Source organism: Anomaloglossus baeobatrachus, chromosome 10, assembly GCF_048569485.1.
Source record: "Anomaloglossus baeobatrachus isolate aAnoBae1 chromosome 10, aAnoBae1.hap1, whole genome shotgun sequence".
NCBI classification, from domain to species: Eukaryota; Metazoa; Chordata; class Amphibia; order Anura; family Aromobatidae; genus Anomaloglossus; species Anomaloglossus baeobatrachus.
In genome coordinates this window covers 116,914,779-116,935,086 of record NC_134362.1, presented here as the reverse complement: position 1 = coordinate 116,935,086, position 20,308 = coordinate 116,914,779, and the positions used below count along the sequence as shown (strand labels likewise).

General features: G+C 49.0%; 1 protein-coding gene across 2 annotated transcripts in view; it reads left to right on the top strand.

The window, feature by feature from the left end:
- SPON1 (spondin 1) overlaps positions 1-20,308 on the top strand; it is a 2,596,838-nt gene that overhangs the window by 1,465,047 nt on the left and 1,111,483 nt on the right. For both annotated transcript variants that reach the window (XM_075326637.1, XM_075326638.1), the window contains exon 7: positions 17,703-17,767. In XM_075326637.1, coding sequence (XP_075182752.1) covers positions 17,703-17,767 — 65 coding nt within the window. The remainder of the gene's footprint in view (positions 1-17,702; positions 17,768-20,308) is intronic.

Here is a 20,308-nt window from a genome sequence, read left to right as displayed (position 1 = left end):
AAAAGGTATGAGGTATCAAATGATACCGCAGTTTCTCTTCCTCTTCCTCCTTGCCCTCATCCAGCTTCACTTTATCCAGATTAAATTTCGCCAAAGGGAGTAAGAAAGAAATTTCAACATACTCATCCTTCCAAATTTTTTCCCGCGTATCGTGCTTTAGGTGGGCCCCAAGGGGCCCATCAAAACAGACATACACTTCACCCCATGCTGCATCATCCAACTTAATACCACGATCTGCTGACCCTGCGGAGGAACCCGTCCCCGAAACCATGACTTGAGAGACCACTGAATTACCACCAGAGTCCGCCTACCCCACCGAGGACCCCGCCCTCAACACCGGAGACACTACCGGAGACACTACAACAGAAACCATTGAATTGCTATCCCTATTCCCCATCCATGCACTAACTGGCAACATCTGACCAACCCCTTGCGGGGTTAAATGAGCCATAACACCACATATTCCAGCTAAAAATTCACTAAAACCCTGCACCTGTATTGCACTTCCAGCACTAACCAACGCCTGTCTACACTCATTCACACCAGACGAAAGAGACGACACAGGAGGACAAACATAAATGGGGTTATCACCAGGCTGACTCTGGGCAGACCCCGCAACAGCCGCTACGTTGGATCGGACCCGTGGGCCATCAAATGGGATTCCCACACTGTCCCCCTGGCTTGTAGGAGTGCAAGCCCCCCGGCCAGTACTGGGCCAATCCCGCTGATCCAACCACTGCTGGCCGGCTGATGTGCCTTGCCCTGGTAATGTAAAGTTGACCCAAGGCAAGCACTGCTGCTAGTTGGGCATCCATCATCTATCGGGGGGTGGGGCTGATTGCTGCCCCCATGATGTCATCTGGCAGTGCCCGCCACTCTTAAGCCTCGCCTGTGGCCTACAGTCCCCATTGTCCCTGCGCCGTCTGTTCTGGTTTGCAGCAGCGCCCTCCTGCCCAGACGCTGAAGGACCCGCAGACACTTCTTCGGACACCTCATGGGGCCTGATTGCTGTAGGCCTTACCGACACAGGCAGATGCTCCTCCCCTCTCCTACGCTCCCTCTGTGCCCTGGTTTGGTTCCTACTGTTCCCTCCCCCAGCAGCATGACTCCTCCTGTACTTTCGCTGTCGGAGGAGACACAGATGGACTCCTCGTCCTTCTGTGCTGCCGAGGGCCCTCGGGGCTCAGGCAGGCACCGACGTCTGGTAGATGGGTGGTCCGGCTCCCCACTCTGCTCTAGCAATGAATTCAGCTGCTCCTGCAGCCACTTGCGGCCTCACTCCTCCATTGTCATCCTCAGCGCAGACACCATCATAGGGTCCATGTCGTTCACCGATCGTGGATCTATACAATGGGATGTCCCAATGGCTCTTCTTCTTATCAAGGTACTCCATCTCCCCTCTCTCCACCTCTTCCTACAAACTTCCCTCCAATCCCATATCTGACCCATAACCACATGATCAATCAAATTCCTATAACTCCCCCTATATCCTGCCGAGCAGAATGCCAATTCCTTGCTAACCCCTTTTTGCTCAAAGTCCCTATTAACCCCCTATGTGCCTGGCCTTACAAATCTCTGTCATGTCTGTTCTTCCGCTAAGGCTGTGCCCCCACTCCAGCCCATCTCGCTGGACTGATGGCTAGCTGGTATGTTGAGAGAAAGTGGAGTAGGGTGTACATGACAAACTGATGTACTGTGAAGGAGATGCAGGCAGAGATATTATGGTTGAATGTAAAACATGTGTTGTGATCGGTCTGTGACATTGGGCAAAATCCATAGGCATGTCTGTTTCCGTAACAACTGATGGGCTCTCACTCACCTCAACTGTAGTTGGTAAACAAGTGAAGGCTCTGCGGATGGAGACCTGGGTGAGAATAGTTACGAGGGTGATGGAGCAGGAAGAAGCATCTGATGCAGTTGATGGAGTGTCGGGTGGTTGGGGATGCCCGCTAGGCCGCATGTAAGTGAAACTCCCACACTAATGCATGTTTGCTGGTCATGTGATGGTTCATTCATGTAATAGACACTTTATTTGTATTTCTGCCTGCAATGAGTTATTTTGTACAAAGTTTGCAGAGAATGTGAGTTGGGTCATCCATTCCAGTCTCAAAAAGGGCTAGGCTAGACAACCCTTGCCGCCCATGCAAAATGTACACCTGCCACCACTGTCTGACACAGCCAGAGTTGTGGCTGAGGATGCAGTGGTTGTCCTTGTTGCATTACTCTGTGTCTGTGCAGGAGGCAACTCTTCTTCCTCCTCCTCCACCTCCTCTTCTCAGCTACTCATCTGTGTGCCTCTTGGTTCACACCAAGGGATCTACAAGGTCATCATCATCCTCTCTGTTGTCTTACTCCTCGCCCTGACAGCCACCTTCCTCCTCTTCCTGACCTAACATCACAGTACAGTATGCATGTGCCTCAGGTATCTGAGTCTCATCACCATCACCTACACACCTGGGGGTGAAGGTCAGTTGATGAGGGACTGGATCCTGCTGAGACCCAACTTCATCCAGGTCCAGATCCAACTGACAGATTTTTGTCATCGGTGGAGATGCTTTCATTGTCTTCAGTCTGTAAATCTTTGGATCAGACCTCTGATGCCCATGGGATAGAATATGTGAAGAACTCTGCAGACTTGGCCATGTGTGGTTCCTTAGAGTCAGTTGGGCAGTTGGAGATTTGTGACACGGGGGAAACAAGTGTAATTCGATTGACACTTCTGTGGAGTGAACTGTGTGTGATATTGAGGTGCAAGAAGAGGTGGAGAGGCCACTTGATGCAACACTTGCCATCCACTCTAGCACATGCTAAGTTGAAGCAATGTGCAGCTTCCAAAGACATGAAGCGGAGTAGCCCATCCAGTAATGGAAGTTGTTCTCAGTTCTCTTGGGATACGAAGATCCGATGTATTGCCCAGTAGAGCTTTGACAAACATTAGAACGTGGCCCATGTACTCTATGAACACCCCACCTATTCCCCCTTCCAGCATGACCTCATGATTTATCACTTATGTTTGATGTACCTTTCCTCTTTGAAATAGATGTTTTGCACCCTTGGCCCACACCTGTCAGACACATTTGGCTGAGATGTCAATATTGGGACGGCCCACAAAAGTACCAATGCCTAGTTAGATTGTTCACTGGCAAATTTTTAGTAGGCACTAAAAAGTACCAATACCTATTGAGATGATTCAATGGCAAATTTTTAGAAGACACTAAAAACTAGCAATACTCATTGAGATGTTCACTGCCAAATTTTAAGTAGACACTAAAAAGTACCAATGCCTATTGAGATGGTTCAGGGCAATTTTTTGCAGGCATAAAAAAGTTGCAATACCTATTGAGATGGTTCACTGCAAATTTTTAGCAGACTCTAAAAAGTAGCAAAACCCACTTAGATGGTTCACTGGCAATTGTTTAGCAGACATTTTGCAAAGCCCAATCAAACAAAGGCTACGTTCGTAGAACCTTTATCAAACCTTTCCGCACCCCATTGGATTCAATGAGAGGCCAAACGTAAGGCACAGGGGGTTAAAAAGCTTCCAAAAGAGCAAAAATGTTTTACAGTCCAACATCACTGCTTTGGCATAGCATAGCCATTAGCTTGTTAGGCTATTGACAAAAGAAATATAGAGGTGGATGAGAGATTGTAGAAATAATGCTCCCATACACCTGCCAGTACAGACAAGACACAACTTGGAGACCTATGTAGTAGTCTTGACTTTAAAAATCCTTCGAAGATTACAGTGGTACAGTAGCATCAATAACCCCTCTCCTCATAGGGCTTTAAAATAGCAGGGAGGTACGGTCCATGCATCACACAGGCCTGTGGTCCAACATTAGAATTAGAAAAAGGAAAACATGCTCTAGTGACCGGTGAAGGCCTCTTGGTGACAGAATGCTGGCACTACCCACAAGCATACCTCCCAACCGTCCCGGATACAGCGTGACTATCACGATTTGAAGAGTTTGTCCCGTTGCCCCGGGCGGGAGGTCTGTATCCTGTGGCTCCGCCCACCCACTCTCTCCCCACCTCGCTGCTTTTCCCTCCTACCATCCTAACACGTGTCATGAGCATTACAGAGCAGAGCACGCTAGTCTCTGTGCTGCTGCTGCTAAGGTAATGAATGTCCCCAGCGCTGATTCCCCTCCCCTCCTTGGCCCGGAGCCTGTGCTCCTCTAACTGTTTCTCTGACTCCTGTGTGTTTGTGTCCTGATCTATCGTGTGTGCAGTGTTTGCTTCTCAATGCTGCAGGCACACGGTAGATCAGGACATTGGGGAGAAGACAGTGTGTACTTACCACTTGTTTCCTCTCCTGCAGGTGCACAGCACTGGCCGGTAATATGCAAAGATAGAAGCATTGCCAATGCTTCTATCAGCTACCGATCACATGATCTCCTGCCTGGCAGAGCTGCTGCATCGGCTAAGTTCACACATCATTTTTTTCCAGTCAGGCACAATCCGGTTTGTGCCTGATGCAACGGATCCGTCTCAGATTGTGAAAAAACTGATGCGACGGATCCGTTTTTTTTTTTGTTTTTTTTTGGGAGGTTTTTTATGCTGAGAAAGTGAGACCCCATCATCACCGCGCACACGCAGGCACTACCTCGCACGCATCATCACCGCACACCCCTGCACTACCCAGCACATATCATCACCGCACACCCCTGCACTACCGCACACATCATCACCGCACACGAAGGCACTACCCCGCACGTATCATCATCGCACACCCCTGCACTACCGCATGCATCATCACCGCACACCCCTGCACTACCGAACGCATCATCACCGCACACGCCGGCACTACCCTGCACGCATGATCACCGCACACCCTTGCACTACCGCACGTATTATCACCGCACACCCCTGCACTACCGCATGCATTATCACCGCACACCCCTGCACTACCCAGCACGTATCATCACCGCACACCCCTGCACTACCGCACGCATCATCACCGCACAACCCTGCACTACCGCACGCATCATCACCGCACAACCCTGCACTACCTCGCACGCATCATCACCACACAACCCTGCACTACCGCACGCATCATCACCACACCCCTGCACTACTGCACGCATTATCACCGCACACCCCTGCACTACCGCACGCATTATCACTGCACACCCCTGCACTACCACACGCATCATCACCGCACAACCCTGCACTACTGCACGCATCATCACCGCACACGCCGGCACTACCCTGCACGCATCATCACCGCACACCCTTGCACTACCGCATGCATTGTCTCAGCACACGCCGGCACTACCCCGCACACATCATCACAGTACACCCCTGCACTACCGCACGCATTATCACTGCACACCCCTGCACTACCCAGCACGTATCATCACCGCACACCCCTGCACTACCGCACGCATCATCACCGCACAACCCTGCACTACCGCACGCATCATCACCGCACACGCCAGCACTACCCCGCACGCATCATCACCGCACACCATTGCACTACCGCACGCATTGTCACAGCACACGCCGGCACTACCCCGCACGCATCATCACTGTACACCCCTGCACTACCGCACGCATTATCACCGCCATGTTGGCACTAGCCTGCACGCATCATCACCGCACACACCGGCACTACCCAGCACACATCATCACCGCACACCCCTGCACTACCGCACGCATTATCACCGAACATGTCGGCACTACCCTGCACGCATCATCACCGCACACAACCTGGCATTACCTCAGTGACGTCACCGCTGACAGCGCGACTCCCTTCAGTTGCTGCGTGGAGCTGATAGAGAGAAGCGGTGTACTACTGCCGTTCCTGTCAGGTTCATGTAACAGAGCTGAGAGCGTCGCGGGACCTCTGTGGATTACGTTGGATCTGGAGGGGTATTTGGGGATTTTAATAAAATGGTGAAAGAGGGTGTTTTTTTTGTCTTTTATTCCAAATAAAGGATTTTTTTGGGTGTATGTGTTTATTTACTTTCACTTACAGGTTAATCATTGGGGGTGTCTCATAGACGCCTGCCATGATTAACCCCTTATTACCCCGATTGCCACCGCACCAGGGCAATTTGGGATGAGCCGGGTAGAGTCCCGGGACTGTCGCATCTAATGGATACAGCAATTCCGGGCGGCTGCTGGCTGATATTTTTAGGCTGGGGGCTCCCCATAATGTGGAGCTCCCCATCCTGAGAATACTAGCCTTCAGCTGTGTCGCTTTATCTTGGCTGGTATCAAAATTGGGGGGGAACTGCACGTCGTTTTTTTTAAATTATTTTTTATTTATTTTACTGCACAATATAGACCCGCCCACCGGCAGCTGTGATTGGTTGCAGTCAGACATGCCCCCACGCTGAGTGACAGCTGTCTCACTGCAACCAATCATGGGCGCCGATGGGTGGGGAAAGCAGTGAATACGAGATTGAATAATGGGCGGCCAGCATTTTCAAATCAGGAGAAGCCGCCGGAGCAGTGTGACAGCCGTTCAGCCCCGCGCCGGTGATCGGTGAATGGGTGAGAGTGAGTGAATGAGTCAGTGAGAGAGTGAGTCAGTGAGAGAGTGAGTCAGTGAGAGAGTGAGTCAGTGAGTGAGTGAGTTTGAGAGAGAGTGAGTGATTGATTGATTGATTTTCTGACAAGCAATGAATTTATATCACTTCTGGGCATGCTCAGAAGTAAAAACCGGATATGGTACATGCTTCTGGCGTTTGAAGCATGCCACCGTATCCGGCTCGCATAGACTTTCATTATGCACCATGCCGCACAGCGCCGCACCCGGCGCTATGCATTGTTTTGCGGCTGGCAAAAAACGTTCCTCAGCGTCCTGTGCGGCCGCCGGAGTGACGATTTTTGCCGCATCCAGCAAAAAACGGATCAAACACAAGTACATGCGGCACAATCCGGCGCTAATAAAAGTCTTTGAGGAAAAAACGCACCTGGCAGCAAAAAAAACCGGATGCGCCGGATTGTGCCGCACAGCAAAAACCTGATGTGTAAGCATACCCTTAGCTGCACACGATGTTCAGCTCTCCTCCTGGGTCCTAGCGGCCTGCACACCCTGTTCAGCCCACCTCCTGGGTCCTAGCTGCCTGCACACCCTGTTCAGCTCTCCTCCTGGGTCCTAGCTGCCTGCACACCCTGTTCAGCTCTCCTCCTGGGTCCTAGCTGCCTGCACACCCTGTTAAGCTCTCCTCCTGGGTCCTAGCTGCCTGCACACCCTGTTCAGCTCTCCTCCTGGGTCCTAGCTGCCTGCACACTCTGTTCAGCTCTCCTCCTGGGTCCTAGCCGCCTGCACCCTCTGTAGTTAACTCCCTGCCTGTTCTGCACATTGCTGATCTGTGGCGGCTCAGAGTGATTACAGACAGCTTCTGCAGTTTCAGTTTGCTGGATGGGTGTGGATGGGGAGTGGATATGGGTGTGGCTGTTTGTAAAATGGGTGTGGTTAGGGGCATGGCCTAAAAATTGCCGCGGCGCGTTGTGCGACGTAAACTTTGTCCCTCTTTCCCTTCTTTAAAAGTTGGGAGGTATGCACAAGACATAAGTTTCACACCCATTTTGGAGTCTCAATATTAAAAATCCTTCCAGGGACACAGCAGTTCAATAGCATTAATTGACTCCCTCCCAATAGTGTGTTAAAAGAGCATGGAAAGATGGTCCATGCAATACACAGTTCTGTAGTCCAACATGAGAAATAGAAAAAGGAAGACATGCTACAGTGACTGGTGTAGGCCTTTTTTTCACAGAATCCTGGCACTACACACAAGACATAAGTTTCACAAACATTTTGGAGTGTAGACATGAAAAATCCTTCCAGGGACAAAGCAGTAAGCAGTACAATAGCATCAATTGCCCACCTCCCCATAGGGCATTAAAAGAGCAGGGAAAGACTGTCCATGCAACACACAGGCCTGTGGGCTGGTATTTTAATTTGGAAAAGTGACCACACAGCGACCGTACCTTCTGCAGCAGTGCATCCAGGACATAATACTGCCCTTGAAATTGCAGTACAACCAGGTTGATCCATGCAGTGCATATGTGATGTCACCCAGACATAGTGCCGCCACTAGGTTTGCACCCTAATGGCTCATGGCCTTCCCTAGCTACAGGTTCTTTGAAGCCAGCCATTTTTCATACTCTCTCACCAAAGTACCAAGAGAGGAGTACCTGGATATTCCAGATGACATATTCACTTCCAGAGTCGACTGGGGTGTCAGGGGCCCACCAGGGACATTGACTCCAGGGGCCCACCTTACAGCTATATGCAAATACCTGTTAATCATTATCCCCCGACCCCGTTATAGTGGAGCGCTGACTGTAAAGCACAGGCGGCTCCTGCACATTTCCTGTGCTCACGATAACTGATGTATAATTCAGTAGTTTGCAGTAAAGGGTCTTTGGTGACAAGTTATCACCGATCCACAGGTTCGGTAGGAGATAACTTATTCATCAGTAGTATCTGTCCAGTGAAAACTGCACCGATCGACAGATTGGGGAACTTTTATCCCCCAAAGGACACATTTATCCCCATTATATAATGCAGTGGCGGCAGGTGGGATGTGTGACTGCAGCTCCATTCACCTCTTTGGGGCGGTCAGAAAAAGCCAAGCACAGCGCTCACAGCCACTGAGGAATGAATGGATCAGGGGTCAAGTCAGACACGAGCTCCAGTGTAATGGGGGATAAAAGCTGCACATTTTGCAGATCAGCAATCAGACCCCGACTCATGAATAAGTTATCACTTGTTCAGTGTTTGGTCAGTATCTTACATCAATATTTGTAGTCAAAACCAGAAATGGGTGAAAAATACAGCAGTGGTGCTCGTGTTTCTAATATACTTTTCCTATGATTTTACCGCTCTTGGTTTTGGCTACAAACACTGAGGTAAAAAACTCACCAAATGCTGAGTGTGTGCATGTTGTTACGGGGGAACTGGCAGATTAGGACCAGGGGTATATATCTCAATCGCCAGTCGGGGCCCACCGTGCTCCAGATGGTAATGGAGCTGCTGGCACCCTGTGGGTTAGGCAGAGACTATAGAGCTGGATGGCTCTGAGATAACTCAAGGAACCGGTCACGTGTGTAGGGACACGTCAGACCGGATGACAACCCAGTTAGCGTTTCGGTGGAGCAGACGCTACTCCGACCACGTGTGTAACAATACGTCAGGCCGGATGGTAACCAGTTAGCGTTGACCGAGAAGACCGCTGCGACAGCGCCCTGTCGGCCACGTGTGTAAGACACGTCAGGCCGAGCGGTCCTCCGATTAGCGTTTCTGGCCACCACTCGACTGGCCACGTGTGTAAAGGACACGTCAGACCAGGTAGTCACACCAGTAGCATTTGACTGGGAAGCCGAGGAGGATAATAGGGTTCACACACGCAATCCAGGAACAACCTGTTAACTTCACAGGGGTTCTGGGGTGCGCTGTCCGTGCGCGTAGAGGGCACAACCGGACAGGTGGCGCAGCAGGTACACTGTCCGTGTGCATAGAGGGCACTCTCGGACAGGTGACGCAACAGGTATTCTGTCCGTGTGCGTAGGAGGCACTCTCGGACAGGTGACGCAACAGGTATTCTGTCCATGTGCGTAAAAGGCACAACTGAACAGGTGACGCAGCAGCCGCAGCGCAGTTAACACCACTGGACTGCTCTAGCACAACAGGAACGGTAGCAAGGAAGCACGGCGCCTGACCCTCATGTGCTGAGCCACAAATCTTGGCGTGACAGGCACCGTTCGCCTAGCCCTACCTACCGCTTCCAACAAGGCTTATGCCACCAAGAACTCTAAATGAAGACTGCGCACCTCCATGCTGTCTCCAGCCCCTTTTATAACCTGGGTCCGCCCCAAACCCAGAGTGGAACCACCAAGGTCCAATAGCAGAGTGCCTTGTCATCAGTGACGTCACATGCGACCTATCCGGAACCGCCACGTCATTGATGACCTCATGGCAGCCACGCCCCAAACACTTCACCAGTCATCGTCTGACAACCAATGGTGAGGTGCCAGATCATAGGGGCGGGCCTCTGCGAGCCAGTCCGGAGTTGCCACGTCATCAGGACACCTGACACCCTCTAACCTATCAGGGCCTGCCACCTCACGGACATGCTCAGTGAGGTCCTTACCGGACCTAGCCTCTGATGCACTAAGTGACTGACCATGCTCAGTAGCCTAAGCAACAGGCTCAGAAAGCAGACTATCAGTTTGTGCATGCTCAGTAGGCACATCCCAGAACTTAGACACAGCACGAAGTCCAAGTACCTGTGCAAAGAGGCTGTTAGGGTTAATTGTGGGAGCATGCTCAGTAGCCTGAACTGAGGACTTAGTCTCAGACATAACACAATCAGGCTGAGCATTCTCACTAGGCAAAACACCGGGCTTAGACTCTGGCTGGGGTAAATCGGCGCACACATGCGCACTAACCGCCTCTCCACACTTAGACGTGGTGGAAGTAGCAGCCAACTGGACAACCCGAGGCACGGCCAAGAACGGCAGCCGGCGCCTGGGCGCAACAGGAACCACAGCAGGCTGCTTGCGGCTATGGCGGTGCCAGTTCGTAACAGTACCCCCCCTCTAGCGGCCCTCCCACTCGAATGGTCTATAGTCGCCACAGATACCACTGAGCGATGGGCGGAAGATGGAGACATGCAGTGGGAGCTACAAGACTCGATCCACCGCGTAATCACCCCAGACGACCAGTCGATATGTGGGGAATGCCGCTTCAACCAAGGAATACCCAGCAAAATCTCATCTGCACCCTTAGGGAGAACCAGAAATGAAATGGTCTCCCTATGCCCAGATGACATGGCAAGGGTAATGGGCACTGTCCGCTGGTGAATTACCTTGGGCAACAAGGACCCATCCACCACATGTACTCTCACTGGCCTTGGCATTTGCACCAGCGGGATGGCATGCCGCCGGACAAAAGAGGAGGAGATGAAACTATCCCCAGCACCTGTGTCCACACTTGCCCTTGTGGACCATGTTGACCCCTTAAAGGAAATGGACGCGGGAAACGTCACCCTAGTGGATGACGCAGAGTCCAGTCTACCTCCAGCTATGGTCACCAATCGCGGTCGCTTACCCTGACGCTTTGGGCAACGGTTGGCATAATGACCATACTGCCCACAAGCGAAACAGGAAATGCCCTTGCGACTCGAAGACCTAGCAACACCAACCCTAGTGATGTCCATGGGGACAGAGATGTCCTCTAAGGGAGGTGCAGTAGGAGAGACCACTACAGTGGCTGAACGACCCTCTGACCTGCGCTCCAGCTGATGTTCGGAGGTCCGCAGGTCAATGCAGGTAGCCAGAGTCATGAGGCCCTCAAGGGTAGTTGGTACCTCACGCGACGCTAATGCGTCCTTCACATGCGAGGCTAATCCCCTCCAGAACAGGGGAATGAGAGTCCTCTCTGACCACCCCAGTTCTGCAGCAAGTGTCCTGAAACTCACAGCATATTGACTTGAGGAGGTACGCCCCTGCTCCAAAGTCAGTAGCTGTAGGGCCGAGTCGTGAGTGACCTGAGGCCCCAGGAACACTTGTCGCAAGGACTCCAAAAACTCCTTAGAGTCCTGTACTACGGGGTCATTCCTCTCCCACAATGGTGTAGCCCACTCCAGTGCTCTATCAGAGAGCAAGGAGATGATAAACCCCACCTTCGACCTCTCTGTAGGAAACCGTGCAGCCAACAGCTCTAGATGGACGGAGCACTGGTTCACGAATCCCCTACATGCCTTGCTGTTCCCCGTAAACTTGTTGGGCAGTGAGAGGTGAGGGAGGGTTGGAGTAGGCTTGGTGACGGACACCATTGCAGCCGCTTGAGCCACCACATCATCCATATCAGCAGCAAGAGCAGACTTCTCCAGAGACCTCACTCTGGCATCAAGCTGCAGTATGAACTGACGTAGCTGCTCCATCTCCGCCATGCCAGCCAGACCCTGGCGCAGTCTTACTGTTACGGGGGAACTGGCAGATTAGGACCAGGGGTATATATCTCAATTGCCAGTCGGGGCCCACCGTGCTCCAGATGGTAATGGAGCTGCTGGCACCCTGTGGGTTAGGCAGAGACTATAGAGCTGGATGGCTCTGAGATAACTCAAGGAACCGGTCACGTGTGTAGGGACACGTCAGACCGGACGACAACCCAGTTAGCGTTTCGAAGGAGCGGACGCTACTCCGACCACGTGTGTAAAAACACGTCAGGCCGGATGGTAACCAGTTAGCGTTGACCGAGAAGACCGCTGCGACAGCGCCCTGTCGGCCACGTGTGTAAGACACGTCAGGCCGAGCGGTCCTCCGATTAGCGTTTCTGGCCACCACTCGACTGGCCACGTGTGTAAAGGACACGTCAGACCAGGTAGTTACACCAGTAGCATTTGACTGGGAAGCCGAGGAGGATAATAGGGTTCACACACGCAATTAAGGAACAACCTGTTAACTTCACAGGGGTTCTGGGGTGCGCTGTCCGTGCGCATAGAGGGCAGAACCGGACAGGTGGCGCAGCAGGTACACTGTCCGTGTGCATAGAGGGCACTCTCGGACAGGTGACGCAACAGGTATTCTGTCCGTGTGCGTAGGAGGCACTCTCGGACAGGTGACGCAACAGGTATTCTGTCCATGTGCGTAAAAGGCACAACTGAACAGGTGACGCAGCAGCCGCAGCGCAGTTAACACCACTGGACTGCTCTAGCACAACAGGAACGGTAGCAAGGAAGCACGGCGCCTGACCCTCATGTGCTGAGCCACAAATCTTGGCGTGACAGGCACCGTTCGCCTAGCCCTACCTACCGCTTCCAACAAGGCTTATGCCACCAAGAACTCTAAATGAAGACTGCGCACCTCCATGTTGTCTCCAGCCCCTTTTATAACCTGGGTCCACCCCAAACCCAGAGTGGAACCACCAAGGTCCAATAGCAGAGTGCCATGTCATCAGTGACATCACATGCGACCTATCCGGAACCGCCACGTCATTGATGACCTCATGGCAGCCACGCCCCAAACACTTCACCAGTCATCGTCTGACAACCAATGGTGAGGTGCCAGATCATAGGGGCGGGCCTCTGCGAGCCAGTCCGGAGTTGCCACGTCATCAGGACACCTGACACCCTCTAACCTATCAGGGCCTGCCACCTCACGGATATGCTCAGTGAGGTCCTTACCGGACCTAGCCTCTGATGCACTAAGTGCCTGACCATGCTCAGCAGCCTAAGCAACAGGCTCAGAAAGCAGACTATCAGTTTGTGCATGCTCAGTAGGCACATCCCAGAACTTAGACACAGCACGAAGTCCAAGTACCTGTGCAAAGAGGCTGTTAGGGTTAATTGTGGGAGCATGCTCAGTAGCCTGAACTGAGGACTTAGTCTCAGACATAACACAATCAGGCTGAGCATGCTCACTAGGCAAAACACCGGGCTTAGACTCTGGCTGGGGTAAATCGGCGCACACATGCGCACTAACCGCCTCTCCACACTTAGACGTGGTGGAAGTAGCAGCCAACTGGACAACCCGAGGCACGACCAAGAACGGCAGCCGGCGCCTGGGCGCAACAGGAACCACAGCAGGCTGCTTGCGGCTATGGCGGTGCCGGTTCGTAACACATGTGGCCTTAGAAAAGGTGATTACCTGTTTTCAGAGGAGAACCTCTGTAAGTGAATATTTGCTACTGTGTAATAATCACAGGACAGGAAGGAGTTAAATGTTCAAGTATTTAATCTCTATTGGAAATAAAGAATCTTGCCCATATTGATACCAGAGAGAAAAAGTGACCTTCATACACTACACAATCCACCGTACCAAAACCAATACCACCACATACAAGGGAGAAACACACCATGACCAGGCCAAATAGTGACTGAATAATACCACATACAAGGCAGAAATACTGCAACACTATGATCAGACCACATGTTACCACCACACAGTGACCAAATGCAACCAATCACATACAAGGAAGAAATACTGCCACACCGCGACCAGACCACAGTGACCAAATAATACAACAAACAGCAAAGAAATACCACCATACCGTGAACAGATCACATATTAACACCAAATGGTGATCGACTACAACCACATACAAGGGTCAAATACCAATACTCCATGACCAGATAACCTAGTAACCGAAAACTACAATAATAATCATGAATAAAAACCACAATATTAATAATACTAATAACAATAATATTACCATCACTGCCATTATACACAGGAGCTATGTATATAGTGTCAGTGTACAGGTAATACAGTGATCTCCAGTGACATTATACACAGGAGCTCTGTATAAAGTGTATAGTGTGTGTACATGTAATACACTGACTTACCAGTGACGTTTCTAGTTGAAATTATTCATCTTCGCTTTTCCTCTTCATCTGGCGCTGACCACCATCACTTCTTCCTGCCATGACACGACTCTGCAGAAAATAACAAAGTCACCTATAGCTGATCACTCTCAGCACATACCACACTTTTTCCCCAAATTCTACACGGTCAGACTTTTGTTCCCCCATGGAAGACAGCATCCTCAAAATTAAATTATATTTCATCAGTAATAATGTCCCCTAATTTGCCCTTACAGTGTAATGAGGATAAAAGCTGTAATAGTAGATAATAGCAATTATCTCTACTATTTGCCAACATAAATTAATAATGTATGTTCCTTGTTCTGGCCCCATATAGTAATTATTTTTCCCATCCTGGCAGCCTTTATTTAATAATGTCTCCCATCCTGGCCCCTTTATTTAATAATGTCTTCCATCCTATGCCCCTTTATTAATAATGTCCCCTATCCTGGCCGCCTTTATTTAATAATGTCTCCCATCCTTGCCCCCTTTATTTAATAATGTCTCTCATCCTGACCCCCTTTATTTAATAATGTTTCCCATCCTAGACCCCTAAGTTCCCCCATCTTGGGCCCCTATGTTCCTCCGTCCCAGGCCCCTAAACTGCCCTATCCATTCAGAGGGAGGAACAAAAATATTTTTCTCACCTTCCTGCACTCCCCCAGCTTCCTCTTGTGACTTCATAACCAGCGCAGTCAAATGTTCACCTCACCCATCTGAGGCCGTGCACAGACGTCAGAGCGTGGCCCATAGCTGTCATGTTAAAAGATGTGAGGCACAACAGACATACACACACAATGACACATGCATACATACACAGATGCATTGACATTTCACGTATGTAGGCATATGTACATGCAAACACACACATACATAGATATACGCAGACACTCAGATAAATGCATGCAGACAGGCACACTCATGCAGATAAGAACATACACTCATACGTATGTAAACACAAAGGCATGAACATGAAGACATGCACACAGATATGAAGACAGGCACACATACAGTATGTAGACACAGAAATGTGCACATACACACATACATGCTTAAATACATAGACATAAAGACAAATGTACACACAGATGTGCTGACACACACACAGACAGGCACACGTACATATAGGTAGACACAGACATACACTGGACACACAGAAAAATGTACACACATGCAGACAGGTGCACATAGACAGACATATGCACATGAACACAGACATGCACACATTTATAAAAACACAGACAGACGCACACATACAGGAATGCAGAACAACGCAGCCAGGCATCTGCATGCACACAGACACATATATGTAGACATGCAGACACATGCACAAGAATTAACACAAGTACAGGCATGCGCACACACGTAGGCATTTACATGCATACAGAACACAGTTAGTCCCATGCACAGACAAGAACAAATACATAGGCACACAAGCACATACTTGCACAGACATGCAGAAGAACACAGAAAGGCATTGCAATAATGTACACACATGCATATTATATTCGTTTATACAAAAAAAGTCAAATAAACAGACATATATACACACACACACACACATATTAGAGGAGTTCTTGGTTTACAAGACTTCTTGCATTTGCCAGCAGACATTTATTACTATTATCGCCTTTATTACGCTTCTCACCTCCCAACTTTGCTTGCATATCCCAGCCACCCCAATCCTCATTAAGAAACACTGTCTCACTCTGTCTGTCAACTCTATGTATTCCCTTATTTGCTTCACTTACTTCCCTCCCCCCAAGATCCTAGTTTAAATGCTCCTCTGTCCGTCTGACCATTTTTTCTTTAGCACAGCTGCACCATCCCCATTTAGGTGCAGCCCCATCCCTACTATAGAACCTGTAGCTGACAGAAAAGTTGGTTTATGAATCCAAACTCTCCCATCCTGCACCATTTTCTAACCTGCTGATTTATCTCCCTAAGATCCTGCTTTCACAGTTTATGTCCCTTTCTAAACCTCTGCATAATATTATACTCCCACACAGACCCCATACATGATGTAATGTGGTGCCCCTGCGGCTCTTGTCGCCAGAGTATTGTGGCTCATTTAAGCTGCGGTATTCACCTCAGGTAAGGAAGGGGTTAATCACTGGTGTTCCACATTCACACTTTACATACAGCTTGGGAGCCTTCTCACTGGGGAGCTGGAATAGTGTAAGCAGGGGGTTGGCCATCATGAAGCTTGGGAATTTCCCGGTCACTAGGACAACCACCTAGGGGGCGGGTTCCACTTGGGGTAGAAATAGGAGCAACTCATACAATCTTCAGTCAGTCTACCCGGGACATCAGCTCTGGTGACACGACTCCCTCATCTTCTCTTCATCTTTTTCTTCACGGGGCCTAGGCTTGGAGCAGATGCTTGTAGAAGGATAAGGCACAGCCAATATAGTGGAGGTATATTGAGGTGCACTTGTTGGTTTCCAAACCGTAAGTCAATCAAATAGGTACAAGGCACTCTCAAGGGTTAATTTTCATAAATTTATTCCAAAAGTCTAAAACCTGTGAAGTTTCAGCCACTGGGTGGCCTTCATCAGACAACTGGCATCATAAACTGGCCAAAATTGGAGTGTCAAGGCAGCGGTGTCCACCGCTATGCTGCCAAGCTAGGCTTGGAGTAGAACACTCAGCCCGGGTTCCTCACTGCTGGAGGGGCAACTCTTACAAAGAACCTTTTCCAAACACCGGTGGCTTCTTCCAACTTATCCGAGGTCGACGGGTCCCACCACAGTGGTGGCCAGTGCTACTGCGGCAGTGACCTGGTTGTTTAAAGAACTGTGAGTAAAGACACCTGGAACCGCAGAGACTGCGCACCTTGGCGCCCACCGTTATTACTACTCCCCTCATCATCCTCCTCTGGGGCCCGCTCCACCTGTGGAGAGCGATACCCTCTCAGCTGCTACAACCACCCACCTCGGAGGACAGAGACAGCAGCGGTGGCTAAATCCTTGGCCGTGTACCACAGGTGGCATCACGACAATCATCCACCTCCTATTCCCCTTTTATTGTGGACACCTCGGAGCACGACACCAGGACAAGCCACCCATGGCACTGCAGAGGACCTGCATCCCTTAGACACACAATCCTTATGATTGAATTGGAAGCTGACAGCTCCCTTCTTTCATCATGGTATTTACAGGTATGTGCAAGTCGAGGATACAGAGACTGGAGAATTTGAGGTGACAAGCAGAGGGCAGCCACTTTGTATAGCACACCACATCCGGAACAACTAAAGAGCCGTATGTGGGCTGCACTTTGCCCAGGTGTGCTTTAGAGTAAACTTTTGTATCAAAAGGTACAGTAGAATTTTTAGATCTAATAGTAAAACACCTGACAGCTATTTTATTTTTGTTACAGGGCGACGAAGTGTTAACAGTCATCAAAGCCAAAGCACAGTGGCCAGCTTGGCAGCCGTTGAATGTGTAAGTGATAAAAGACAAATGTTTCTCTTTAACTATAAGGTCTTCCTAATTTCAGTGCTTATAAGTTCTACATCCCAGAAATAAAGTGGTAAACTGCATATCCTAGAGGTAGCTCACTCTGACAAACACCAGCTTTTTTAATTCTGAAGATGATGAAAATTGGCCAAACTACATGGTCGGCCATTTATATGGATACACCTAGATAAAATGGGAATGGTTGGTGATATCAACTTCCTGTTTGTGGCTCATTAGTATATGGGTGGGGGTAAACTTTTCAAGATGGATGGTGACCATGGCGGACATTTTGAAGTCTGCCATTTTGGATCCAACTTTATTTTTTCCAATGGGAAGAGGGTCATTTAACACATCAAACTTCAAACCCCCTCCCATATACTAATGAGCCCCAAAAAGGAAGTTGATATCACCAACCATTCCCATTTTATTTAGGTGTATCCATATAAATGGCCCACCCTCTATATTGTAGTTGAGACAAAAGCGCTGCACATGTGACACACAGTGTCAGTAAGATATTCCACCCCTGCCACTAATTTTTCATGAATAGCTCTCTACTGCCCCCAATGAACAGGTCAACTTTGCAATTGACTGACAATTAATTGACAAGGCTATGGTTGTTTCCACTACTATGCTGATGAGGAGTTCACCATGAGAGTAAAGCACACACACACACAATTTCAACGCATGGTTATGGATATACCTTGGTACAGTCACTGCCAAGCTTGACAAGAAAAACTACTAACTGACACCACCAATCACTGATACAAGTCGATTGGACACTGTTACATGTAGTGTATGGCTTCAGGGATGTGATTTATAGAGCAAGTGGAATGAATGTAATACATTTTATAGATTTAATCTGAAAAGTAAGCAGTAATTAATACAAATAGGAAGAAAACAATACAGCATAAAATAAATGAGAATTACAAAAGAAAATTACTAAACCTCAGTCATAGAAATGGCTTCAGATTTATGTGAGGGAAAGGCTCCAATGGAACAATACTATGTGGCAATGTACCTTCCTGGCATTGAAGAAGGATCATAATTTGGCATTTGCTTTTATTAAACTCAACTTACATCTACATAACCCTCTCTGGTGACTCATAACAGGGATGGTCATGGGATGTAGCTTCCATCTCCAGAAAATTATGAGATTCCAAAATGTCATATTATCTTTGCCCCTGGAGGACCCAGGCAAACTATATTGTATTTGTTTTTTAGCATTATTTTACCTTCCTATAGGCAGGAAATATGGTATGTGCATGGTTATGTATCGGCCCTATATTAATTAGGGGCTTATGCTGAGGACTCGCAGTTATGAAGAAATCTGTGTTATGTTTGTTATTCTGTCACAACGCTGAAAATATATCTCTCATAAATATTAAATCAATACAAATCCCAATATTCATCACTAACCACCAGTGCCGTGGCCTATCCTTTGACCCAAAGAAACTGGTTCCTATGGAAGGGTACTTTTCCGCCTCTGGGTATACAAAAACCAGGCTTTTCGTCTTCTAACAACAGAAGCATCACCAATGGAGCCTGAGCTCTCAGCTCTTATTCTGTCTTCCTCTGTTATTAATCCAATATGTTCAATTGTGGGGGTGGATCTGTACCCTATCCAGAGATGCCTTACGGATTTTCATTTCTCTCTGACACCTCTCTTTTGGAGGTGGCATGGGAGACTCATTTACAGATCATCTCTCACGCCCATTGCATGGCACAACCTCCCTTGATCCCCAATACCCTCTACTTTTCTGAACTTTAAAACTGGCTTTTTTATGAGGTCACTCAGCACCTCAAGAAATAGCATCTGCATACAGTGCAGTAAAAATCTACTGGCTAGAGGTAGCCAGAAGCAGTGTTAAGGCTCCAACCTAACAGCAAACCTTTGGGACCTACTCTGGGTCAGGAGCTAGTTCTGTTATTCCAATGGATATTGACGGTCAAGAAGGCAGCGCATTGCTTGTTTTACGAGCACACTGAGTGCGGGTGACAGCGGCTATGTAGGCTTTTGAAGAATAACAACCCTTTCACATTATCCTAACAGGCTGGAACACTGCTTTCCCATCACCCTGACAAGCTGTCACTAACACCTTTACCTCATCCTGACAGGCTATAGAAATACTTTCCCGTCATCCTGGAAGGCTGTGGGAAATGCTTTCCCACCATCCTGAAATGCTTCAGATAGTTTAGCACCACTGCGACAGGTTAGGGGTAATACTTTACCATCACCCTAACAGGCAGTGAGTAGAACTTTCCCACCAGCCTAACATACTGTGGGAAACACATTTCCATTACCCTGATAAGCAATGGGTACCACTTTCCCACCAGCATGACAGGCAGTTGGTATCACTTTCCCCTTACCCTACTTCAGTGGAGAAAGAAGGAAGAAAAAATCAGATTGGATCCTGGATATTGATTTTATTCTATGTGTGTTGGAGATTGTTTCTGAGGAAGGAGTTTATCTCATTACTGTGAGAGTTTTACTGCGCTAAAATGCAGCCTACCGGGCCTACCCAATCA